Genomic DNA, 27,331 nt, shown 5'->3' with positions numbered 1-27,331 from the left:
TAACGCAAGGACAGTGCCCTTTGATAACACCAGGACAGTGCCCCCTGATACTGCCAGGACAGTGCCCCCTGATACTGCCAGGACAATGTCCCCTGATAACGCCAGCAGTGTTCCCTGATGAGCAGCACATGAAGAACAACATCAGATTTTGCTTTGATCTGACCCACCAAGCCATGTTCTGCTCTGTGGCGCAGCATTCACGCTTCTTACAGAATATACATCAAGTGACCGCGGCCACTCCTCTTCTGTAAATGATTATTTACCAGATGGAGAACGGATGATGATGATGATGATGAGCAGTCACATCAAACAGACACTCATTTATCTAATACTTGTGTGGTCTGTGCTGCATTCTGCATGCTGGGGGCAGTAAGCAGAATATTCAGCTCCCTCCGACCCTAACCAGTGGTGCCTACAGGCAATTCAAATCAGATCCTTCAACAGCTGCTTACTGATGGTACAGTATGGACAGACCCAAATCCACAGCTGTGGATGTCTACACCAGAATTTACCGCATCTTGCAGTGCATCCTGTGGCCCATTCTGTCCCGTGTGAAAGGTGCCAGGAGGGAGGGAAAGGCAAGAAAGTCGAAATAGACTATATGTAGCATGAGGGCGAGGCTGTTTAAGGGCTCACTCACACGGTTGTATGTCACCCACGTGGATTCTTCACGTACATAATAGATGGAACTAATAGCCCAATAAATTCTATTGGGCCACTAACACGTGCGGTTTATTCATGCACATACTGTACAAGTAATGTGCACCAGTATCAGCAATGGGAAGTTAACTTATGCAGCAAATATGCACATTACATGTGTGTTTGCTGTGTACTGCATATTATATGTACATGAAAAAAACCCCAATGAGCATGAGACCTACACCAGTGTGAGTGAGCCCTTAGTGAGCCCCATGTAATAATGAAGTTATTATTCTATGGAGGGATTCTCTCTCCTCTCTAGATGTTCAGTCAGTACGGTCAGCTCCTTTAATCCCAGAGCATCCCCTCCCTGCTCACTCCGCCGGCGGAGGCTTATGGTCCCATGTGCTGGGATCGCTCAAAATCTCCAGAGACACAAATGACAGAAACCTGGAATAGAGAATAAATATCAGCACAGAACACAAAGTACAAATCTGAGGGTCAAGTAATTATCTGTTAAAATATAGAGAATATATAGGACAAGGATGGATAGGTTGATAGATAGATAGATATGAGATAGATAGATATAAGAGAGATAGATAGATATGAGATAGATAGATATGGGAGAGATAGATATATAGATAGATAGATAGATTGATAGCTATGAGATAGATAGATATGAGATAGATAGATAGATAGATATGGGATAGATAGATAGATAGATAGATAGATAGATAGATAGATAGATAGATAGATATGAGATGGATAGATATGAGATGGATAGATATGAGATAGATAGATATGAGATGGATAGATATGAGATAGATAGATATGAGATAGATAGATATGAGATGGATAGATATGAGATAGATAGATAGATAAATAGGTAGATCTCAGAAAAGCTAAGTATGAATGCAAAGGATACTGCATAACTACCCCAAAAATTGCTTCTTGCAGAGCGCTCCTTGAGTATAAATGTGGAGATACACAGTCACCATGTATGACTTGTGATGCTGACAGTGGAGTGACTGTTTAGAATGGTGTCTCCTGTGGCTTATATCTGCTATCTCTAAGCATTCCACTGTAAGCTACAAGTCCTCTGCTCCATTATTGACCTACTTTGTGAATTAATGTACAAACAGAACAGAGCAAAGAGAGCAGCAGAGCCCTGTATGATAACTGCCAACACCTATCTATCTATCTCATATTTATCTATCTATCTATCTATCTCATATCTATCTATCTATCTCATATCTATCAATCTATCTATCTATCTCATATCCATCTATCGATCGATCTATCTATCTCATATCTATCTGTCTACCTATCTCATATCCATCTATCTATCTATGTATCTCATATCTATCTATCTATCTCCTATCTATCTATCTCCTATCTATCTATCTATCTATCTATCTATCTATCTCATATCTATCTATCCATCTCATATCTATCTATCTCATATCTATCTATCTATCTCATATCTATCTATCTCTCTATCTAATATCTATCTCATATCTATCTATCTATCTCCTATCTATTTATCTATCTATCTCATATCTATCTCATATCTATCTATCTATCTATCTACATCATATGTATCTATTTCATATCTACATTAGAGATGAGCGAACGCGTTCGTCCGAGCTTGATATTCGTGCGAATATTAGGGTGTTCGGGATGTTCGTTATTCGTGACGAACACCATGCGGTGTTCTGGTTACTTTCACTTCCTTCCCTGAGACGTTAGCGCGCTTTTCTGGCCAATTGAAAGACAGGGAAGGCATTACAACTTCCCCCTGCAACGTTTAAGCCCTATACCACCCCCCTGCTGTGAGTGGCTGGCGAGATCAGGTGTTCGCCTAATATAAAAGTCGGCCCCTCCCGCGGCTCGCCTCAGATGCGGTGTGAGTTAGATGAGGGACAGTGCTGTTTATACCGGAGCTGCTGTAGGGAAAGAATTGGTAGTTAGTGTAGGCTTCAAGACCCCCCAAAGGTCCTTATTAGGGCCACTGATAGCTGTGTGTTGGCTGCTGTTAGCAGTGGGATTTTTTTTTTTCTCAAAGTCGCCTCTGCAGACCGTTGCACCTGGCATTAGGGACAGAAGTGCTGCATAGGCAGGGAGAGTGTTAGGAGTGAGTGTAGCCTTCAAGAACCTCAACGGTCCTTTCTAGGGCCATATTTATCCGTGTGCAGTACTGTCCAGGCTGCTGTTGGCTGTGCTGCATTTTTTTTGGGCTTCTCAAAATCGCCTCTGCAGAGCATTCCACCCTCCATTGATACTGCAGGGAAAGAATTGTATAGGCAGGGCCACAACACAGTTATTATTCATAGAATATACGCAGTGCTGCCTGTTGGTGGGAAAAACCTGAAAACAAATCTATTTGTCCAGCCTCTGTCCGTCCTAACGCCTGTGGACACGTGTGAGCTGCGTGAAAAACATTGCTAAATCATACGCACCCAGCTACGCTTTACTGCTGGCTTCGCCATTTGCTTTCCTTAATTGGGAAAAAAAATACCTGCTCTGCCACAGTTAATAACTCTGCTACCCTCACGTTCTGTGACACATAAGCAGGGACACAGCGCAGTTATTAAACTTCGCAGGTTCATTGAATATACGCAGTGCTGCCTGTTGGTGGGAAAAAACTGAAAAGAAATCTATTTGTCCAGCCTGTGTCCGTCCTTACGCCTGTGGAGACGTGTGAGCTGCGTGAAAAACATTGCTAAATCATACGCAGCCAGCTACGGTTTACTGCTGGGTTCGCCATTTGCTTTCCTTAATTGGGAAAAAAAATACCTGCTCTCCAAGAGTTATAATAACTCTGCTACCCTCACGTTCTGTGACACATAAGCAGGGACACAGCGCAGTTATTAAACTTCGCAGGTTCATTGAATATACGCAGTGCTGCCTGTTGGTGGGAAAAAACTGAAAAGAAATCTATTTGTCCAGCCTGTGTCCGTCCTTACGCCTGTGGAGACGTGTGAGCTGCGTGAAAAACATTGCTAAATCATACGCAGCCAGCTACGGTTTACTGCTGGGTTCGCCATTTGCTTTCCTTAATTGGGAAAAAAAATACCTGCTCTCCAAGAGTTATAATAACTCTGCTACCCTCACGTTCTGTGACACATAAGCAGGGACACAGCGCAGTTATTAAACTTCGCAGGTTCATTGAATATACGCAGTGCTGCCTGTTGGTGGGAAAAAACTGAAAAGAAATCTATTTGTCCAGCCTGTGTCCGTCCTTACGCCTGTGGAGACGTGTGAGCTGCGTGAAAAACATTGCTAAATCATACGCAGCCAGCTACGGTTTACTGCTGGGTTCGCCATTTGCTTTCCTTAATTGGGAAAAAAAATACCTGCTCTCCAAGAGTTATAATAACTCTGCTACCCTCACGTTCTGTGACACATAAGCAGGGACACAGCGCAGTTATTAAACTTCGCAGGTTCATTGAATATACGCAGTGCTGCCTGTTGGTGGGAAAAAACTGAAAACAAATCTATTTGTCCAGCCTGTGTCCGTCCTTACGCCTGTGGAGACGTGTGAGCTGCGTGAAAAACATTGCTAAATCATACGCAGCCAGCTACGGTTTACTGCTGGGTTCGCCATTTGCTTTCCTTAATTGGGAAAAAAAATACCTGCTCTCCAAGAGTTATAATAACTCTGCTACCCTCACGTTCTGTGACACATAAGCAGGGACACAGCGCAGTTATTAAACTTCGCAGGTTCATTGAATATACGCAGTGCTGCCTGTTGGTGGGAAAAAACTGAAAACAAATCTATTTGTCCAGCCTGTGTCCGTCCTTACGCCTGTGTAGACGTGTGAGCTGCGTGAAAAACATTGCTAAATCATACGCAGCCAGCTACGCTTTACTGCTGGGTTCGCCATTTGCTTTCCTTAATTGGGAAAAAAAAATACCTGCTCTCCAAGAGTTATAATAACTCTGCTACCCTCACGTTCTGTGACACATAAGCAGGGACACAGCGCAGTTATTAAACTTAGATAATTCATTCACTAGAGGCAGTGGGGCCTTTCGTTTTCCAAAAAGGGCAAAAATTATATTTGGCCTGCAGTCTTGCGCCAATTTATTTCCTGCCTGGGAAATCTAATCACTGGTAATACAGCATGCTGAGGGGTAGGGGTAAGCCTAGAGGACGTGGACGTGGACGTGGCCGAGGACGCGGAGGGCCAAGTGAGGGTGTGGGCACAGGCCAAGCTCCTGATCCAGGTGTGTCGCAGCTGTCTGCTGCGCGATTAGGAGAGAGGCACGTTTCTGGCGTCCCCACATTCATCGCCCAATTAATGGGTCCACGCGGGAGACGGTTATTAGAAAATGAGCAGTGTGAGCAGGTCCTGTCCTGGATGGCAGAAAGTGCTTCGAGCAACCTATCGTCTACCCGCAGTTCTGCGCCGTCCACTGCTGCCAATCCGAATCCTCTGTCTGCTGCTCCTCCTTCCTCCCAGCCTCCTCACTCCACTACAATGACACCTGCTCAGGAGCGGGAACACTCCCAGGAACTGTTCTCGGGCCCCTGCTTAGATTGGGCAGCAGCGGTTCCTCTCCCACCAGAGGAGTTTATCGTCACTGATGCCCAACCATTCGAAAGTTCCCGGGGTCCGGGGGAAGAGGCTGGGGACTTCCGCCAACTGTCTCAACAACTTTCTGTGGGTGAGGAGGACGATGACGATCAGACACAGTTGTCTTGCAGTGAGGTAGTAGTAAGGGCAGTAAGTCCCAGGGAGCAGCGCACAGAGGATTCGGAGGAAGAGCAGCAGGACGATGAGGTGACTGACCCCACCTGGTGTGCAACGCTTACTCAGGAGGACAGGTCTTCAGAGGGGGAGTCAAGGGCATCAGCAGGGCAGGTTGCAAGAGGCAGTGCGGTGGCCAGGGCCAGGGGTAGAGGCAGGGCCAGACCGAATAATCCACCAAGTGTTTCCCAAAGCGCCCCCCCGCGCCATGCCACCCTGCAGAGGCCGAGGTGCTCTAAGGTCTGGCAGTTTTTCACAGAGACGCCTGACGACCGACGAACAGTGGTGTGCAACCTTTGTTGCGCAAAGCTCAGCCGGGGAGCCAACACCAACAGCCTCACCACCACCACCATGCGCAGACATATGATGGCCAAGCACCCCACAAGGTGGGACGAAGGCCGTTCACCGCCTCCGGTTTGCACCCCTGCCTCTCCCCCTGTGCCCCAACCTGCCACTGAGATGCAACCCCCCTCTCAGGACACAGGCACTACCGCCTCATGGCCTGCACCCACACCCTCATCTCCGCTGTCCTCGGCCCCATCCAGCAGTGTAGTTCAGCGCACCGTTCAGCCGTCGCTTGCGCAAGTGTTCGAGCGCAAGCGCAAGTACGCCGCCACGCACCCGCACGCTCAAACGTTAACCGTCCGCATCGCAAAATTCATCAGCCTTGAGATGCTGCCGTATAGGGTTGTGGAAACGGAGTCCTTCAAAAGTATCATGGAGGCGGCGGCCCCGCGCTACTCAGTTCCCAGTCGCCACTACTTTTCCCGATGTGCCGTCCCAGCCCTGCACGACCACGTCTCCCGCAACATTGTGCGCGCCCTCACCAACGCGGTTACTGCCACGGTCCACTTAACTACGGACACGTGGACAAGCACAGGCGGGCAGGGCCACTACATCTCCCTGACGGCACATTGGGTGAATTTAGTGGAGGCTGGGACAGAGTCAGAGCCTGGGACCGCTCACGTCCTACCCACCCCCAGAATTGCGGGCCCCAGCTCGGTGGTGGTATCTGCGGAGGTGTATGCTTCCTCCACTAAAGCACCCTCCTCCTCCTCCTCCTCCTCTGTCTCACAATCAAGATGTGTTAGCAGCAGCATGTCGCCAGCAGTCGGTGTCGCGCGGTGTGGCAGCACAGCGGTGGGCAAGCGTCAGCAGGCCGTGCTGAAACTACTCAGCTTAGGCGATAAGAGGCACACGGCCCACGAACTGCTGCAGGGTCTGACACAGCAGACCGACCGCTGGCTTGCGCCGCTGAGCCTCCAACCGGGCATGGTCGTGTGTGACAACGGCCGTAACCTGGTGGCGGCTCTGCAGCTCGGCAGCCTCACGCACGTGCCATGCCTGGCCCACGTCTTTAATTTGGTGGTTCAGCGGTTTCTGAAAAGCTACCCACGCTTGTCAGACCTGCTCGTAAAGGCGCGCCGGCTCTGCGCACATTTCCGCAAGTCCCACACGGACGCTGCCACCCTGCGCACCCTGCAACATCACTTTAAGCTGCCAGTGCACCGACTGCTGTGCGACGTGCCCACACGGTGGAACTCTACGCTCCACATGTTGGCCAGGCTCTATGAACAGCGTAGAGCTATAGTCGAATACCAACTCCAACATGGGCGGCGCAGTGGGAGTCAGCCTCCTCAATTCCTTTCAGAAGAGTGGGCCTGGTTGGCAGACATCTGCCATGTCCTTGGTAATTTTGAGGAGTCTACCCAGGTGGTGAGCGGCGATGCTACAATCATTAGCGTCACCATTCCTCTGCTATGCATCTTGAGAAATTCCCTGCAAACCATAAAGGCAGCTGCTTTGCGCTCGGAAACGGGGGCGGGGGAAGACAGTATGCCGCTGGATAGTCAGGGCACCCTCCTGTCTATTTCACAGCGCGTACAGGAGGAGGAGGAGGATGAGGAGGAGGGGGAAGAGACAGCTTGGCCCGCTGCTGACGGTACACCGGCTGATTGCCTGTCATCCTTTCAGCGTGTATGGCCTGAGGAGGAGGAGGAGGAGGAGGATCCTGAAAGTGATCTTCCTAGTGAAGACAGCCATGTGTTGCGTACAGGTACCCTGGCACACATGGCTGACTTCATGTTAGGATGCCTTTCTCGTGACCCTCGCGTTGCACGCATTCTGGCCACTACGGATTACTGGGTGTACACACTGCTCGATCCACGGTATAAGGAGAACCTGCCCACTCTGATTCCCGAAGAGGAAAGGGGTTCGAGAGTGTTGCTATACCACAGGACCCTTGCGGACAAGCTGATGGTAAAATTCCCAGCCGACAGCGCTAGTGGCAGAAGGCGCAGTTCCGAGGGCCATGTTGCAGGGGATGTGCGTAGATCGAGCAGCATGTACATCCCAGGCAGTGCAACAGTCTTTAAGGGCCTGGCCAGCTTTATGGCTCCCCACCAAGACTGTGTCACCGCTCCCCAGTCACGGCTGAGTCGGCGGGAGCACTGCAAAAGGATGGTGAGGGAGTACGTAGCGGATCGCACGACCATCCTTGGTGACGCCTCTGCCCCCTACAACTACTGGGTGTCGAAGCTGGACACGTGGCCTGAACTAGCCCTGTATGCCCTTGAGGTGCTTGCTTGTCCTGCGGCTAGCGTGTTGTCGGAGAGGGTGTTTAGTGCGGCTGGGGGAATCATCACCGATAAGCGTAGCCGCTTGTCAACCGACAGTGCCGACAGGCTAACACTCATCAAGATGAACAAAGGCTGGATTTCGCCAGACTTCTGTTCTCCACCAGCGGACAGCAGCGATACGTAAGCAATACGTAGGCTGCACCCGCGGATGGAAGCTACGTTCTCTCTCACCATCCAAAACGGGGACATTTGTGCTTCATCAATCTGTGTCTAATATTCCTCCTCCTCCTCCTCCTGCTCCTCCTCCTGAAACCTCACGTAATCACGCTGAACGGGCAATTTTTCTTAGGGCCACAAGGCTCACTCAAATAATTTTTCAGAACAATTTTTATAAGTTTCAATTAGCTTAAAAGCGTTGGAACTTTAACTTGAACCAATTTTTCGTTACACTGGGCTGCCTCCAGGCCTAGTTACCACTTAAGCCACATTAACCAAAGCGATTAATGGGTTTCACCTGCCCTCTTGGCTGGCCATGGCCAATTTTTGGGATGTACATTAGTACTGTTGATACAGCAATTTTTGTGGGCCCTCGCCTACAGTGTAATCAAATTAATTTTTAGCCCACCTGCATTACAGCTGACGTTACCTCAGCTGTGTTGGGCAATGCAATGGGATATTTCTATGTACCGCCGGTGGCTTCCTGGCACCCACCCAGGCAGTGGGTCCACAGGGAGTTAAACCTACATGTGTCCACTTGTAAAGAACCCCAGTCTGACTGGGGCATGCAGTGTGGGCCGAAGCCCACCTGTATTACGCACGACATTACTACCTCAGCTGTGTTGGGCAATGCAATGGGATATTTTTGTGTACCGCCGGTGGGTTCCAGGGAGCCACCCATGCTGTAGGTGCACACTGAGTTTTTAATACATCTGTACACTTCTAAAGAACCCGTCTGACTGGGGCATGCAGTGTGGGCCGAAGCCCACCTGTATTACGCACGACATTACTACCTCAGCTGTGTTGGGCAATGCAATGGGATATTTCTATGTACCGCCGGTGGCTTCCTGGCACCCACCCAGGCAGTGGGTCCACAGGGAGTTAAACCTACATGTGTCCACTTGTAAAGAACCCCAGTCTGACTGGGGCATGCAGTGTGGGCCGAAGCCCACCTGTATTACGCACGACATTACTACCTCAGCTGTGTTGGGCAATGCAATGGGATATTTTTGTGTACCGCCGGTGGGTTCCAGGGAGCCACCCATGCTGTAGGTGCACACTGAGTTTTTAATACATCTGTACACTTCTAAAGAACCCGTCTGACTGGGGCATGCAGTGTGGGCCGAAGCCCACCTGTATTACGCACGACATTACTACCTCAGCTGTGTTGGGCAATGCAATGGGATATTTCTATGTACCGCCGGTGGCTTCCTGGCACCCACCCAGGCAGTGGGTCCACAGGGAGTTAAACCTACATGTGTCCACTTGTAAAGAACCCCAGTCTGACTGGGGCATGCAGTGTGGGCCGAAGCCCACCTGCATTAAGCACGACATTACTACCTCAGCTGTGTTGGGCAATGCAATGGGATATTTCTGTGTACCGCCGGTGGGTTCCAGGGAGCCACCCATGCTGTGGGTCGACAGGGACTTCACAATAGGGAGTTGTACCTGCCTGTGTCTATGAATTAAAAAGCCCGGTCTGACTGGGGCATGCAGACACCTTGACAGAATGAATAGTGTGTGGCACATAGGTTCCCCATTGCTATGCCCACGTGTGCAGCTCCTGATGGCGGTGGCACAGGATTCTATTTCTCATTGCTTCTGTACAGCATTGTGGGCTATCGCTCCGCCACTTTTAAAGAGGGTCGCTGCCTAGCCGTGCCAACCTCTGCAGTGTATGCCTGAGGTCCCTCGTCATGGCAGACGCAATTCTAAATAGACATGAGCGTGGTGTGGCATGAGGGCAGCTGAAGGCTGCGCAGGGACACTTTGGTGTGCGCTGTGGGGGGGAGGGGGTGCGGTTGGGCAGCATGTAACTCAGGAGAAGTGGCAGTGGAGTGTCATGCAGGCAGTGATTGTGCTTTGTTGGAGGTAGTGTGGTGCTTAGCAAAGGTATGCCATGCTAATGAGGGCTTTTCAGAAGTAAAAGTTGTTGGGAGGGGGGGGGGCCCACTCTTGCCGCTATTGTGGCTTAATAGTGGGACCTGTGAACTTAGGATGCAGCCCAACATGTAGCCCCTCGCCTGCCCTATCCGTCACTGTGTCATTCCCATCACTTTCCTGAATTGCCCAGATTTTCACACATGAAAACCTTAGCGAGCATCGGCGAAATACAAAAATGTTCTGGTCGCCCATTGACTTCAATGGGGTTCGTTGTTCGAAACGAACCCTCGAGCATCACGGGAAGTTCGTTACGAATAACGAACACCCGAACATTTTGGTGTTCGCTCATCTCTAATCTACATCATATGTATCTATTTCATATCTATCTATCTATCTATCTCTCTATCTCATATCTATCTATTATCTATCTATCTCATATCTATCTATTATCTATCTATCTCATATCTATGTACTATCTATCTATCTATCTTATTAATTTAATCTTCTTTCTCCTTTCTCCATGTTTTCTACCCACATGGTTTCTCATTACACTAGTGACTATATCTTCTGTCCTCCTTTCCCCCATGGAGATCTCTCCTTCCCCAGGCGTCCACCACTTTTCCAGCTGTATTTTCCACAGGTCTTTGTCCTGACTTGCCTGTTTTAATAACTTAGCCAATTAACAGGCTCCGCCCCGTCACACAACACTTTGTCATGGATGTCGGCGGTGGCCATAACGAAGCAGAAAACCTAATTCTGGGCCAGTTGAGTGACATCGATCAATATAGCTGCCATTACAGCTCCTACTGAGGTTCCCACCCATCTCTGTCGCTATGTATCTGTAGAGTGATATACTTGTACAGTATGATTTGTGTCTTCCTTTTATGTATAAACTGTTCCGCCATTTGAATCAATTTGCCTTAACTCTTTCCTCTCCACGTGGTTTGAGCACGTCAGCATGCTGGTCATTTTGCTGAACTGCGTCACCCTCGGGATGTTCCAGCCCTGCGAAGATGTGGAGTGTCAGTCGGAGAAATGCACAATCCTCGAGGTAAGATTCAGTTCTATATTTGACTGTGCTACTTATGGTAGTTGTAATATATGATACTCCAGAGCTGCACTCAAAATGATGCTGGCTTCACAGCAGGTGCATAGCTAAAATGGGCCATGGTGATAGTGATTACAGTGCAGTTCCTTCCATAGGGGGACCTCATTTCTGATTCGAGTTGTCTACTTTCCTTCCTCTTCTTCACCCACCTGCAGACCGCCATGAAGACTATGTGCAGCCGTGATTCATCTCTTCTCAAAATTCTCCTTCAAAGGTGCAGACATTCTAAATCTGCAGCTTGTCTATGTATGCCGTGGATTTCAGGCCTTGAAATAAATATCCACTGCATATCTGTAACTACATCTGCGGCCAAATATGCAGCATTTAGCTTCGGATTTGAACACTGTGTATTTGCTGCAGGTTTTCCGCTGCAGAATGCCCGCAGCGATTACACTTCATGTGAAGCCGGCCTTAGCAGACCGTGAGGCACATGCTGCTCTATGGAGATTACAGGGCTGGAGACTGGATGTTATGTAGTTGTAATCTATCTATCTATCCATCCATCCAAGTATCTTATATCTCATATCTATCTCGTATCATCTATCTATCTCATATCTATCTATCTCGTATCATCTATCTATTTATCTATCTATCTCATATCTATCTATCTATCTATCTATCTCATATCTATCTATCTATCTATCTATCTATCTCCTATCTATCTATCTATCTATCTATCTATCTCATATCTATCTCGTATCATCTATCTATCTCATATCTATCTATCTCGTATCATCTATCTATTTATCTATCTATCTCATATCTATCTATCTATCTATCTATCTCATATCTATCTATCCAACTATTACATATCTATTTATCTATCTCATATCTATCTATCTAATATCTATCTATCTATCTATCTATCTCATATCTATCTATCTATCTATCTATCTATCTCATACAGTATCCATCTCCTATCTATCTATCTATCTCATATCTAATATCTATCTATTTATCTATCTTATATCTATCTATCCAACTATCACATATCTATTTATCTATCTCATATCTATTTATCTATCTCATATCTATTTATCTATCTCATACAGTATCCATCTATCTATCCATCTCCTATCTATCAATCTCATATCTAATATCTATCTATTTATCTATCTATCCAACTATCACATCTATTTATCCAACTCATATCTATCTATCTATCTATCTATCCATCCATCCCATATCTATCTATCTCATATCTATCTATCTATCTATCTATCTATCTATCTATCCATCCATCTATCCATCTCCTATATATCTATCTATCTATCTCATATCTAATATCTATCTATCTATCTATATATCCCATATCTAACTATCCAACTATCACATATCTATTTATCTATCTCATATCTATTTATCTATCATCTATCTATCTGATACAGTATCTATCCATCTCCTATATATCTATCTATCTATATATCCCATATCTAACTATCCAACTATCACATATCTATTTATCTATCTCATATCTATTTATCTATCATCTATCTATCTCATACAGTATCTATCCATCTCCTAATCTATCTATCTATCCATATATCTCATATCTATCTTATCTCTCTCATATCTATCTATCTCTCTCATATCTATCTCTCTATCTATCTCTCTATCCATCCATCCATCCATCCATCCCAGTGGTGGTGGCTTTACACTACTCTAGGTGACACCTGACATTACTCATCGAGATCTTGGACTTTAGGGAAGCTTTACCATCCCTCCATCTCTGACCGTACTCCATGTGGTTTCCCCCGGTACACGTGCATCTGATGTCAAAACAACTGCAGAATATTCCATTCCGGCACACATCTTGTGGGAGCTGAATTATATTTAAACCCCATACAGAAATAGCATTTAGCATTATAGTATTTACAGCGAGCAATCCTCCAGCCACGGAACAAGCAGCCGCAGGCGATCCAGACCTCTGGAGGGACAATTAAAGAAAAGTAACCTGTTGGTCTTCATTCCATGCACTCCTATGGCTGAGATTACACTCAGAGGTAGCAGAGCTTAGGTGGTCATTCGGCACATCTGCTTAAGGTACACTGAATACAGTCTATAACGTTACATAGGACTGCGGGGGAACCGGACTGCAAACACAAAAAATACAAATTCAATCAAAGTGATTCTCCGGGCCCGGACATACAATGGTGGCCTTACTGCTTCTCTGACTCCCGGATGTACACTGGGCATAGCTTGCACCTGTAGTCTAAGGCTAGTTTCACACAGGCGCATGCGCAAAAACGCACGGGTTCGCGATCGGTATTTGTGCGCATTTTTGAAGATATTACTGTATTTTGGCACAGGCCATTTCACTTTGGCGCACCATGAGTTAAATTTCATTTTACCCTAAATAGTTCCTGATGTTTTATTTTCCCTGCAGAATCGCGCAGTGTATTGCGCGGGGTTATCGTGTGCGCATTTGTGTACCCCCTATAGACTCCTATAGGGCCTTTGGTGCGCTAAAATAGAGCACGCTGCGTTTTTTTCGCGTGCACACAATGTACGTGCAAAAAGCATAGATTATAAAGACTTCATTTAAATGAATGGCTTCTATTCTCTGCTTATTGTGCGCGCAAATTTTGTGTGTGTCTTCCGTAAGACACTACATGCTGCTCTGAATGGCCAGCACTGCTCACGTGGGCAGCTCTGGCTAATTAACCCTTTGCAATCCAAATTTAGATTCGGGTTTTCCTAGGGGGGGGTTCTCTCTTTCTGCCATTATACAATGGCGCCATCTACTGGCTAGAGCCAGTACTGTGGTATGTGACATGCTGGAGAGGCCCCCGACAACAGAGCGGCCAGTAATATACAGTAAGAATGCCCTGCCGGACGTCTTCCGACATCGGAGCTGTACAGCCTTCAATCAGAATGTCTTTAGACATCAGACAGTGGATTGGAAAGCGTTAAGGCAGGCGTAGCGTCTTAGGGCTCCTTCAAACTGGCGTATCTGCGTTCGTCTATACGTGCAGAATATGCAGAGAATAGAACCCATTGTTTTCAATGGGTTCATTCACATTTCCTTTTTTTGCGTGCGCATTTCTCCTATGTGCAATAAGTAGGACCTGCTCTATTTTTGTGTTCATTTGCGCATCAACGGATACCATAGAAGTCTATGGGAGGTGCGCAAATGCATGCACAATTAAACTCATTTGGAACTCTTTAGGCTAAATAGCCATTTAAATCAAGAGCGTTCGTCTGCCGCACGCAAATGAACATGTACTGTGTGCGCAAAAAGTACATTACTATAATGCGTGCAAATGGCTTTGTGCATGGTGCAAATATATTGCGCTGAGGCATGCGTAAAAACAGATTAGTAGCCCTTAGACTAATGATATATACGAACACTACAGTGCGCATCCAGGCCCAGAGGGACGCTTTAAATCACAATTCCAGCTCTGCTACATCTGTGCAGCTCTACTTTTTACGAGCTCCTAAAGTGTCGCTGCAGAATAGTGATTTATTTAAGGATGTAAACCATATTCCTCCACATTATGGCGCTTCTCTGCGGGCTCGTAAATTAGGCGTATGACAAAGTCTTCATTTACTAGCAGAACGTGTCACAGGAGTATTCTCCATGGCGACTGAATCACCGAAAGGGGTAGCGCCATAATCACGGGATAGGGGATAACTTTCAGATCAGTGGGGGTCCTACTGCTGGAACTTGAGGGGCTGCAGCGTGGCTTGCAGTGTGGCCAGCCGTGGTCGCCCATGCAGATGGACTTTTGGAGATAGGTGAGCTCATCTATATCCGGCGGCCCATTGAAATAAATGGCGTGGCGGCAGAGCTCATGTAAGACCACCGCTGCCTTCGCCCTGTTCCCAGGATCCCGGCAGTCGGACCTCCACCCTTTTGATAGTTATCCCCTATCCTGCAGATAACTGAAAACTTTCTGTTGTGGCACAACCCCTTTAAAGGACAATTAAAGGGGATGTCTGGATTATTGCTTTCACACGGCAGAATATTTCCACAGTAGGCCAATACAAAAGCCGAAAAATAGGGCCAGATCTGTATTTTCTCGCCTATATGAAAACTATGCGAGAAACACGACCGTGAAAGCGAGAACACTGCGAGCAATAACATTGCTTCCTCACATTTTATAGGCACGATTTTCACATCCGCAAAACATCCCGCAAACACGGCCGTCTGTCTAAGCCCTGAGCCACAAAAACAGAGCATTCGTGTATTTTTTTTTGCCTAACGGAAATGCGGGCGCAAAAGGGCTCCATGCGAGGGAACCCAATGCAAGTAATGGGTTCTTTTGGATGCGGTTTGTGTGAGTGCTTTTGGGCGTGTGAAGAAGCCCTCGCACCAAAATAGCCCATTAAACTTAATTGCCCCTGGAAATCAATGGAAGGTTGTTAGCGGTTTTTTTTTACGTAAGTAAACCAACCGCAATGCGCAAGAATATGTGTATATCAAGTAGTTACTGGACCGCCCATGTGAATGAGCCCTTTAACTCTATCTCCCCTCCGTTCTTTGTACGCAGCGCTCTGCCCACCTGCCGTTTTTTATCTCTAAATGTATTAGGAAGCTTGCGCCATTTAAACCATTAGTCACATCTGGCGGCGCCTACGTATGCCAGTTGTGAACCTAGGCCAGCTCTAAGCTAGCCTAAGGGAGCTTTTACACGGGACGGAATTAGTCGACGCGGGCATTTCTGCGTCACAGTGTTATCCCTACGGGGCTTGAATTCCGCACCTTTGCTTAAAAGCCGCAAGATTAAATTCCGCAGAGGAAACGCTGTCAGTTGTGGAATTAAGTACGTCTTGCGGAATAGTTATTGCAGATTTCTAACATAAAGGGTTAAAGTCTGCCAAATAAAACGCAGTAAATTCCGCAAGACGTTCTGCGGAACTCAAAAGCGCAACAAAATCTTAATTGACTAAATGCGCATCTACGCTTCACCCTGCGGACAATTCCCATATAGTAAATGTGATGCATAGCCACGCCCCTAATGATAGGCCCACCCACTTTTAAAAAGGATGACGATCTTTTAAAACTGCAAAACGTTCCAACTTTGGCGCTAGTTCAGAAATTGGGGCTTTTGTAGAATTGTAGAAAATGGGCCTCCGATCAGTAATGAATAAGCCCCGTTGTGTTTCAGTCCCAGTTGGTTGTTACCTGCACTGATACATTGTAACAAAGTATCAGATAGTTTGGTGCTGTTGATGTATTCGTTCCCAGAGGTTTGTCTCGACTGGATACCATTGTAGCAAACCCTCAGCTGTAAGAAGAGTTAGGTCAGGACTAGTTTTCAGCCTCTGGATGTACACAAGGATCCTCCCATTCACTGACAGCAAGCAGAGATCTTGGGAATGGAGAGAAGTGAAAAGAGTGATAAACCTGCCGAGTACAAGTATCTCTGCCTCTCGGGGCTTTGGGAAAGCTGAGTGACAACCTGGGAGAGATGTGATGTCGGCCGTATTGGTTGTCACTCTGTACTTTATGGAGATTTCGTACCGCGCTCCCCCCACCCCATGGTAGAAATATCAGGGGGCTTCGCCGCTCAGATCAATCCTGCCGCTCTCTTCTATGTTACTGTAATGGGCTGAGAGCCGCGCTGACAGCTAAATAGCGAGGTGCATTGTGTAGTAATTAGATGGTGCAGGAGGCCCCTCCCCCTCACGCCAATTTATGTGGTATTAAATGAGGTCAGGTACCAAAAAAAATGCAGTCTACTGTTCTCGCCTCTCACCGCTGAGCTAATGTACAGATGTAGCAGAGCTGAACCCGTACTCTTGCATACACAAACTCATTTTCATATGCAAAGCTCTGTGCTCCTGACAAACTCAGCTCTGCTACATATGACAATCCCAGGTCTGTTAACCATCCTGGATTGTCTGCTCCGCTACATCTGACTCTCCCACTTTAGCTACATCTTACAAACTCAACTCTAGTCTATTTGACAGTACCAGCTCTGCTCATACCACCTCTGATACAGAGTGTCTAACAGGCTGCATCTGACAAACTCAGCTCTGCTGTACTGACAGTGCCAGCTATACTGCTCTCCTCATACCACCTCTGACACAGTACTGCTGTATTCAACAAACTCAGCTCCACTTTGACAACCCCAGATCACCTGCATCTAACAAACCCAGCTCTACTCTGACAACCCCAGCTCTGCTGCATCTAACAACCCTAGATCTACTCTGACAACCCCAGCTGTGCTCTGACAAACCCAACTTCACATTGACAATTTCAGCTCTACTGCATCTAACAAACCCATCTTTACTCTGACAACCCCAGCTCTACTGCATCTAACAACCCCAGCTCTACTCTGACAACCCCACCTCTACTACATCTAAAAAACCCAGCTCTGCTCTGACAACCACAGCTCTGTTGCATCTGGCAAACACAGCTCTACTCTGAACACCTCAGCTGTACTGCCTCTAAGAAACCCAGCTTTAATCTGACAACCTCAGCTCTAATACATCTAACTAACCCAGCTTTACTCTGACAACCCCAGCTCTACTGCCTCTGACAACCCCAGCTCTACTGTGACAACCCCAGTTCTACTGCATCTAACATATCATCTCTGCTCTGACAACCCCAACCCTATTGCATCTGACAAACCCAGCTTTACTCTAACAACCTCAGTGCTACGCAGTTTCACTTTGACAACTTCAGCTCTACTGCATCTAACAACCCCAGCTCTGCCCTGACAACCCCAGCACTACTACATCTAACAACCCCAGCTCTGCCCTGACAACCCCAGCACTACTACATCTAACAAACCCAGCTTTACTCTGACAACCCCAGCTCTACTGCATCTGACAACCCCAACAATACTTTGACAACCTCAGCTCTACTGCATCTGACAAACCCATCTTTACTCTGACAACCTCAGCTCTACTGCTTCTAACAATCCCAGCCTTACTCTGACAACCTCAGCTCTACTGCCTCTAACAAACCCAGCGCTACTCCGACAACCCCAGCTCTACTGCCTCTAACAAACCAAGCCTTACTCTGACAACCTCAGCTCTACTGCCTCTAACAAACCCAGCGCTACTCCGACAACCTCAGCTCTACTGCCTCTAACAAACCCAGCTCTGCTCTGACCACCCCAACTCTACTACATCTAACGAAAACTACTTTACTCTGACAACCCCGGCTCTACTGCATCTAACAAACCCAGCTCTACTCTGACAACCCCGGCTCTACTGCATCTGACATATCATCTCTGCTCTGACAACCCCAGCTCTACTGCCTCTAATAAATCAGCTGTTCTCTGACAACCACAGCTCTGTTGCATCTGGCAAACACAGCTCTACTCTGAACACCCCAGCTGTACTGCCTCTAACAAATCATCTCTACTCTGACAACCCCAGCTCTAATGCATCTAAGAAACCCAGCTCTACTCTGACAACCCCAGCTCTACTGCTTCTAAGAAACCCTGCTCTACTCCGACAACCCCAGCTCTACTGCTTCTAAGAAACCCTGCTCTACTCCGACAACCCCAGCTCTACTGCTTCTAAGAAACCCAGCTCTACTCCGACAACCCCAGCTCTACTGCTTCTAACAAACCCAGCTCTACTCTGACAACCCCAGCTCTACTGCTTCTAAGAAACCCTGCTCTACTCCGACAACCCCAGCTCTACTGCTTCTAACAAACCCAGCTCTACTCTGACAACCCCAGCTCTACTGCTTCTAACAAACCCAGCTCTACTCTGACAACCCCAGCTCTACTGCTTCTAACAAACCCAGCTCTACTCCGACAACCCCAGCTCTACTGCATCTAACAAACCCAGCTCTACTCCGACAACCCCAGCTCTACTGCTTCTAACAAACCCAGCTCTACTCCGACAACCCCAACTCTATTTCATCTGACAAACCCAACTCCACGTTGACAACTTCAGCTCTTCTGCATCTAACAACCCCAGCTCTGCCCTGATAACCCCACCTCTACTGCATCTAACAAATCAGCTCTACTCTGACAACCCCAGCTCTACTACATCTAACAAACCCAGCTCTACTCTGACAACTCCAGCTCTACTGCATCTAGCAAATCAGCTGTTCTCTGACAACCACAGCTCTGTTGCATCTGGCAAACACAGCTCTACTCTGAACACCTCAGCTGTACTGCCTCTAAGAAACCATCTCTACTCTGACAACCGCAGCTCTACTGCCTTTAACAAACCTAGCTTTAATCTGACAACCTCAGCTCTAGTACATCTCACAATCCCAGCCCTACTGCCTCTAACAAACCCAGCGCTACTCTGGCAACCCCAGCTCTACTGCATCTGACAACCCCAACTATACTCTAACAACCTCAGCTCTACTCCATCTGACAAACCCAACTCCACTTTGACAACTTTAGCTCTACTGCATCTAACAAACCCATCTTTACTCTGACAACCCCAGCTGTACTGCATCTAAGAACCCCAGCTCTGCCCTGACAACCCCAGCTTTACTGCAACTGACAACTCCTGTTATAGTGCATCTACCAAACACAGCTCTGCTCTGCCAACCCCAGCATTACGGCATCTAGCAAACCCAGCTTTACTCTGAACACCCCAGCTCTACTGCATCTAACAAACCCAGCTCTACTCTGACAACCCCAGCTCTACTGCATCTAACAACCCCAGCTCTGCCCTGACAACCCCAGCACTACTACATCTAACAACCCCAGCTCTGCCCTGACAACCCCAGCACTACTACATCTAACAAACCCAGCTTTACTCTGACAACCCCAGCTCTACTGCATCTGACAACCCCAACAATACTTTGACAACCTCAGCTCTACTGCATCTGACAAACCCATCTTTACTCTGACAACCTCAGCTCTACTGCTTCTAACAATCCCAGCCTTACTCTGACAACCTCAGCTCTACTGCCTCTAACAAACCCAGCGCTACTCCGACAACCCCAGCTCTACTGCCTCTAACAAACCAAGCCTTACTCTGACAACCTCAGCTCTACTGCCTCTAACAAACCCAGCGCTACTCCGACAACCTCAGCTCTACTGCCTCTAACAAACCCAGCTCTGCTCTGACCACCCCAACTCTACTACATCTAACGAAAACTACTTTACTCTGACAACCCCGGCTCTACTGCATCTAACAAACCCAGCTCTACTCTGACAACCCCGGCTCTACTGCATCTGACATATCATCTCTGCTCTGACAACCCCAGCTCTACTGCCTCTAATAAATCAGCTGTTCTCTGACAACCACAGCTCTGTTGCATCTGGCAAACACAGCTCTACTCTGAACACCCCAGCTGTACTGCCTCTAACAAATCATCTCTACTCTGACAACCCCAGCTCTAATGCATCTAAGAAACCCAGCTCTACTCTGACAACCCCAGCTCTACTGCTTCTAAGAAACCCTGCTCTACTCCGACAACCCCAGCTCTACTGCTTCTAAGAAACCCTGCTCTACTCCGACAACCCCAGCTCTACTGCTTCTAAGAAACCCAGCTCTACTCCGACAACCCCAGCTCTACTGCTTCTAACAAACCCAGCTCTACTCTGACAACCCCAGCTCTACTGCTTCTAAGAAACCCTGCTCTACTCCGACAACCCCAGCTCTACTGCTTCTAACAAACCCAGCTCTACTCTGACAACCCCAGCTCTACTGCTTCTAACAAACCCAGCTCTACTCTGACAACCCCAGCTCTACTGCTTCTAACAAACCCAGCTCTACTCCGACAACCCCAGCTCTACTGCATCTAACAAACCCAGCTCTACTCCGACAACCCCAGCTCTACTGCTTCTAACAAACCCAGCTCTACTCCGACAACCCCAACTCTATTTCATCTGACAAACCCAACTCCACGTTGACAACTTCAGCTCTTCTGCATCTAACAACCCCAGCTCTGCCCTGATAACCCCACCTCTACTGCATCTAACAAATCAGCTCTACTCTGACAACCCCAGCTCTACTACATCTAACAAACCCAGCTCTACTCTGACAACTCCAGCTCTACTGCATCTAGCAAATCAGCTGTTCTCTGACAACCACAGCTCTGTTGCATCTGGCAAACACAGCTCTACTCTGAACACCTCAGCTGTACTGCCTCTAAGAAACCATCTCTACTCTGACAACCGCAGCTCTACTGCCTTTAACAAACCTAGCTTTAATCTGACAACCTCAGCTCTAGTACATCTCACAATCCCAGCCCTACTGCCTCTAACAAACCCAGCGCTACTCTGGCAACCCCAGCTCTACTGCATCTGACAACCCCAACTATACTCTAACAACCTCAGCTCTACTCCATCTGACAAACCCAACTCCACTTTGACAACTTTAGCTCTACTGCATCTAACAAACCCATCTTTACTCTGACAACCCCAGCTGTACTGCATCTAAGAACCCCAGCTCTGCCCTGACAACCCCAGCTTTACTGCAACTGACAACTCCTGTTATAGTGCATCTACCAAACACAGCTCTGCTCTGCCAACCCCAGCATTACGGCATCTAGCAAACCCAGCTTTACTCTGAACACCCCAGCTCTACTGCATCTAACAAACCCAGCTCTACTCTGACAACCCCAGCTCTACTGTGTCTATCAAACCCAGCTCTACTCTGACAACCCCAGCTCTACTGCATCTAACAAATCAGCTCTAATCTGACAACCCCAGCGCTACTACATCTGACAACCCCAGCGCTACTACATCTAACAACCTCAGCTCTGCTGTAACAGCCCCAACTTTACTGCATCTACCAAACCCAGCTTTACTCTGACAAGCCCAGCTCTACTGCATCTAACAAATCAGCTCTACTCTGACAACCTCAGCTCTACTCTGACAACCTCAGCTATGCTGCATATGCTAGCTGCAACATCTGATTATGCCACTTTTTCTGCATCTGAGAAACTCTGCTCTACTCTACCTGACCATCTCAACTCAACTACATCTAGCAATCTTCGTTATACTGCACCTGTGAAACTCAGTTCTACTGTATGTGACATACACAGCCCTACTATATAATCCCCCCATACAATAATATTCCTGACAACCCAGATCAAACAATGCTATAGATGTGCTATGTCGCATTATTTCAGTTCCGCTGCATCTGACAAATTCAGCTCTACTGTGCCAGCTCTGCCTGGCAAACTCAAGTTCACTAACCTGATTGTAGTAAGCTATGGCAATCCCATCTGAATGCCATCCTTAATGTTAATGACAATCTCAGCTCTTCTACTTGGGCTGGGCCAGCTCTGTTGCATTAAACAATTCTAGTGCTGCTACATCTGACAAACTCATTTCTACTCTATCTGATGAATCTAGCTCTGCTCCTCTGATCATCCTACCTCTGTTAAACTAACAAACCCAGTTCTGCTGCATCTAACAAACTCTGCTTGACTATTCCTGACATTCCCAGTCTCCTGTACATGACAATCTGAGCTGTATTAAGTCTAACTATCCCAGTTCTGACAAACTCATCTTCGCTGTACGAGCACTGCATGAGAATCCCAGCCCCACAACTCTGATGATTCTATAACAATCTCAGCTATGTGGCATCTCTAATGTACACAGCAATCTCAGCTCTTCTGTTCTGTCTATCCCAGCTCTGTTATATCAGTTCTGCTACATCTAACAAACTCCTTTCTACTGTATCCAACAAGCCTGGCTCTGCTCCAGCCTACGTTTCACCCTAACAAACCCAGTTCTGCTGCATCTAACAAACTCTATTTGACTATTGCTGACAAACCCAGCTCTGTAGTATCTGACTATCTCAGATGTCTTACGTCTGATTATCCCAATTCTACTACACCTGACAAACTCAGCTCTACTGTGCCAGCACTGTATGGTAATCCAATCACCTGATGATTCTATAACACCCTCAGTTATGGGACATCTCTAATGTTCCTGACAATCTCAGCTCTTCTATCCTGTCTATCCCAGCTTTGTTACGTCAGACTATTCCAGTTCTGCTACATTTGACAAAAACTCCTTTCTACTGTACCTAACCTGTGACCATCCTACCTCTGCTCCATGTACAAACCCAGCTCTGCTGCAGCTAGCAAACTCAGCTCTACTCTACCTGACATACCCAGTCCTGTTATTCTGACCATCCTAGCTCTGTTACATCAGAAAACCCCAGCTCTTCATATCTGACAATCCCATTCCTGCTGCATCTACTAATCTCAGCTCTGCTGCATCTACTAATCTCAGCTCTGCTGCATCTACTAATCTCAGCTCTGCTGCATCTATTAATCTCAGCTCTGCTACATCTGGACATTTCCTCTACTAATGAAGTAAAGTGTTTGTATTGTAAATCCATAAATCAGTCATGTGAGGTCTGGGAGGTTCAGCCTCTCCGCTGCTGGTGTATACTGCCTGGTATTGTGGGGCCAATTAAATTGTCGTTGCGCTCCTCTCCAGTTGTTAACACGCTCACATTTTCACCATTTTCTTGGCTGTCATGACCGGGCTAAATATATTTCTTCCCTGTAAAAAGAAAAAAAACCGTGTAGGACAAAGGGAGCCGGGACTCCTGGCAGCCGCCGCAACACTTCACATCAGCGCGTGTTTATTGGCAGCCGCTTTAAGGAAGGATTGAAAGTTCACATAAACAGCGGCAATCCGGGTGAAGAAAACACAGAAATATTGTTATTGCGCTTCCTAAGGCCTTCAGAAACTGCGCTATAGTTTACCGTGCTACCGTGTATTTCAGTGTATTATAATCACATAACGTGGGCTAGAACCACAGCTGGGATTATCACTTAAAGGGGAAGTACTGTTATAATGACCTTCAAAGATATAGATGAGAATATCTCATTGGTGAAGGCTGTGATCTGAGACCATCAGAGCTGCAAGGAGCTCAAAGCCCTTTGGCACCGCTCAGAGATTTCTGTTACGGGAAATTCGACAAATTATTATAAACTATGGGCCATTCAAATTCTCTTGCCCGAAATCCAACACATCACAGATATCTGGACTAAGTGCGGGGTCCCGTTGGGTGACCCCGGACACATGGCATACGCTGAGGAGCTGGGAGGACAAGAGGGACGCACGCAGCTAAGGCCAGGGCAGCACTGGGCCTCTTCTGGACACCCCTAGGATAGGGATGCCCAATAGATGGTAGAACATGGATTGCAGTTGTCACGGGTGATGCCACTGTTCCAGTATCCACATCATCGGAGAATAAATGAGCCACAGACAGGAATAGAATACCTCAGGTCCCCGGGAACGGTCAGGGCGTGGAATAACTTTACTGGGTGACCACTCCACAGATACAAGGCAAAAATAGACAGTATTCCAAGTGTAAGTAGAGTTATGGCTATATACAGACAGACTTGATGATGAGTACCTCCACACAGCGATCCCAGGCTTCAGGACGCCTGTGTGTGTGACAATTGTAGACGCGTATCTCCACCTACTGGTTCCAGACTTCAGGACGCTTGGGTGTGAACAATTGAGAAAAGAAGAGTACCTGTGCACTGGGTCTTGAGAAAGTGTTACTCACTAGTTGCTCACTCTCTTGCTTGGAGACTCACTCCATCCTCATCACAGAAACAAGCACTCCTGGAAACCTCTCCTCCTCTTCCATCTTCAACACATGAGGGCTGAAAGTGCCCTCATGTGTCTCTTTGCTTTTCTCTCTCAGATGGAACTCAAGATAGAAGCCAAGATGGAACTTCTTTCCCGCTCTAAAGCACTCACATTTATAACCTCATTCATACCACGTGACAGGACATGAATTGCTACATTTACAGACAGTCAGCTCACACTTTACAGACATTAACCTCATTTTGCTGCAGCTGTGCAATACACATTACAGAATGACAAAACAGTTTTGCACAGAACATCTACATAAGACATACATTTATGAGGGGGCCAGGAAATTATGTACTGGGCCACTACATGACGGCCATTGATTTGACTGGTTCTCAAATCAAATGAACCAAGAAATCTCTGATCCCTCTATAAAAAATGTAGATACAAGTGAGAATATTACACTGCTGAAGTGTGTGATTTGGGGCAAGCACTTTGTCATTGCTCTGAGATTTCTCTTACTAGAAAGACAGCATGTTATTCTACGTAAAGGGCTGTTCAGATTAATGCCTCTTAGTCAAAAAATCTCTGAAGATGTGAAATGGTCTGATCTTTCTATGGAGGCTAGAATAGAAGTGAAATGACAGTGGTGAAGTGTGTGATTTCCAGAATGATAGGTATCTATAAAGGCATCATACACTTTGGTACTGCTCAGATACCCGATGTTACGTTCATGTGGACAAATAAGCACAAGACCCCCGCGAACGTGCCCAAAGACGGAGATATGACAAAAACAGGGACCTAAAACGGATTTCAGACTGCACGTGCTGGCAGAAACACCAACTGGACAGAGAACTGCATACTGCACTGACGGACAGACATAACATGGACTGACAAATGATCAAAACACTCACCTTGCATATCTGTACACATAAGCAGATGATATAGCTATACAAGTACGAGGTATTGGTTCATACATTGGCCAATAAACTTAAGCCACAAGGCCACGACAAGGCTCCTCATGTCTTGTGGTCCCTACACTAGCAAGACACATCTACTAGAGGACTCCAAGGGCCACCCTAGCCCAGATATGGCAAACAAACTCAGCAGGACAAAGCAGGGACAAACTGACAGAAACTAAACGTAAGAACGGACATGAACCAACAAGACACCAAACACATAGCAAGCTACAGCAGACAAGGATACATGACTGCTCACTCTGGACACCAAACAGACACTGACAGGAGATGAGTTTATATGTAAGCATGGGATTGGCTAGCAGGAGATCACCACACCCTGCCAGCTCAATCATGCCACACCTGTGGAGCTGTGCTGCTAGAAACCAATGTAGTACAACAGATACCAGCAGCATAACATAACACCTGGTCTAAGAGCCATTGATTTGAATGGTCCTCAAATTAGAATGTCCCAAGAAATCTCTTCACAGTGCCAAATGGGTCTCATCTCTTTTTGTAAAGATCTAGCTATAAGTAAGTATATTTCATTGGTGACGTGCTGATATCCAGAATGCTAAGCAGATCATAGATTTCTAGACTAATTAATGGCTCATTTTGTAGAATGATCTGTCGAATTTCCAGTAGAAGAAATCTCTGAGCGGTGCCAAAAGGGTCAGATCTCTCTCCAGAGTGGCCAAGAAACAAGTGAAAATGTTATATTGATGAAGTGTGTGATCCAGGGCCACCACTGATTCCTACAGATAAACGGAAACCCCTTTGGCACTGCTCAGAGATTTTTCTTACTGGGAATCCAACACATAATTCTAAGCGAAGGGTAATTCAAATTAAATATCTGAGCGTGCAAAAGGGTCTAATATTTCTATAGAGCCCAAGATAGAAGTGAGAAGATGACATTGGTGAAGTGTATGATTTCCAGAATATAATGATATCAGACCCTTTGGTACTGCTCAGAGATATCTGAACTAAGAGCCATTGATTTAAATGGTCTTCAGATTCAAATGAGGCAAGCAATCTCTAAGCAGTGCCAAAGGGGTCTCATCTCTCTCTCTCTTTATATAGACCTATATGCAAGTGAGAATGTGACTTGGCGAAGCATGTGATCTGGGGCCATCATTAAATCCTACAGAAAGTTGAAACCCCTCAAATTCAAGAAATCTATAAGCGGTGCCAAAGCTCTATAAAGATCTAGATACAAGTGAGATTATTACATTGGTGAAGTGTTGATTTCCAGAAGGACAAGGTTCTATAAGGAGATCAGAGATTTCGGGTGTAAGAGCCGCTGATGTGTTGAATTTCCAGTAACAGAAATCTCTGAGCAGTGCCAAAGGGTGTGATCTCTCTATAGAAACTTAGACACAAGTGAGAAGATGACATGGGCGAAGTTGTGATCTAAGACCACTAATTACTTCCAAAATGGTACGGCTCTATAAAGAGGCCCGACCCTTTGGCACGGCTTGGAGATTTCTGTGCTAAGAGCCATTGATCTGAATGTCCCTCTGCTTAGAATTTTGTGTCAGGATTTTCTGAGTAGTGTCAGAGGTCCTTGAACTTTTTTTAAGTACCTGTCTTGGTGCCAGGTAACACATTCCATTAGTGCCACAATGTATCTATATAACAATGCCCTCAGAAATAAGAGTACAGACAATAAATTGCAAAGTTTTAAAAGCATGTTAAATACTTACTGTGAGAGATTCATAACTTGGAGGAATAAAAGGGTTAGGAGTAGAAA

The 27,331-nt window shown here is 46.7% G+C and overlaps 1 protein-coding gene across 4 annotated transcripts in view; it reads left to right on the top strand.

Moving 5' to 3' along the window:
- Positions 1 to 27,331, top strand: part of CACNA1H (calcium voltage-gated channel subunit alpha1 H) — a 490,224-nt gene that overhangs the window by 223,968 nt on the left and 238,925 nt on the right. For all 4 annotated transcript variants that reach the window (XM_066576606.1, XM_066576607.1, XM_066576605.1 and 1 more), the window contains exon 3: positions 11,009 to 11,120. In XM_066576606.1, the coding sequence (XP_066432703.1) occupies positions 11,009 to 11,120 (112 nt within the window). The remainder of the gene's footprint in view (positions 1 to 11,008; positions 11,121 to 27,331) is intronic.

This window comes from Eleutherodactylus coqui, chromosome 8 (assembly GCF_035609145.1).
Source record: "Eleutherodactylus coqui strain aEleCoq1 chromosome 8, aEleCoq1.hap1, whole genome shotgun sequence".
In the NCBI taxonomy this organism is placed as follows: Eukaryota; Metazoa; Chordata; class Amphibia; order Anura; family Eleutherodactylidae; genus Eleutherodactylus; species Eleutherodactylus coqui.
The sequence above is the reverse complement of the archived record's forward strand: the minus strand, read 5'-3'. Positions and strand labels throughout refer to the sequence as shown.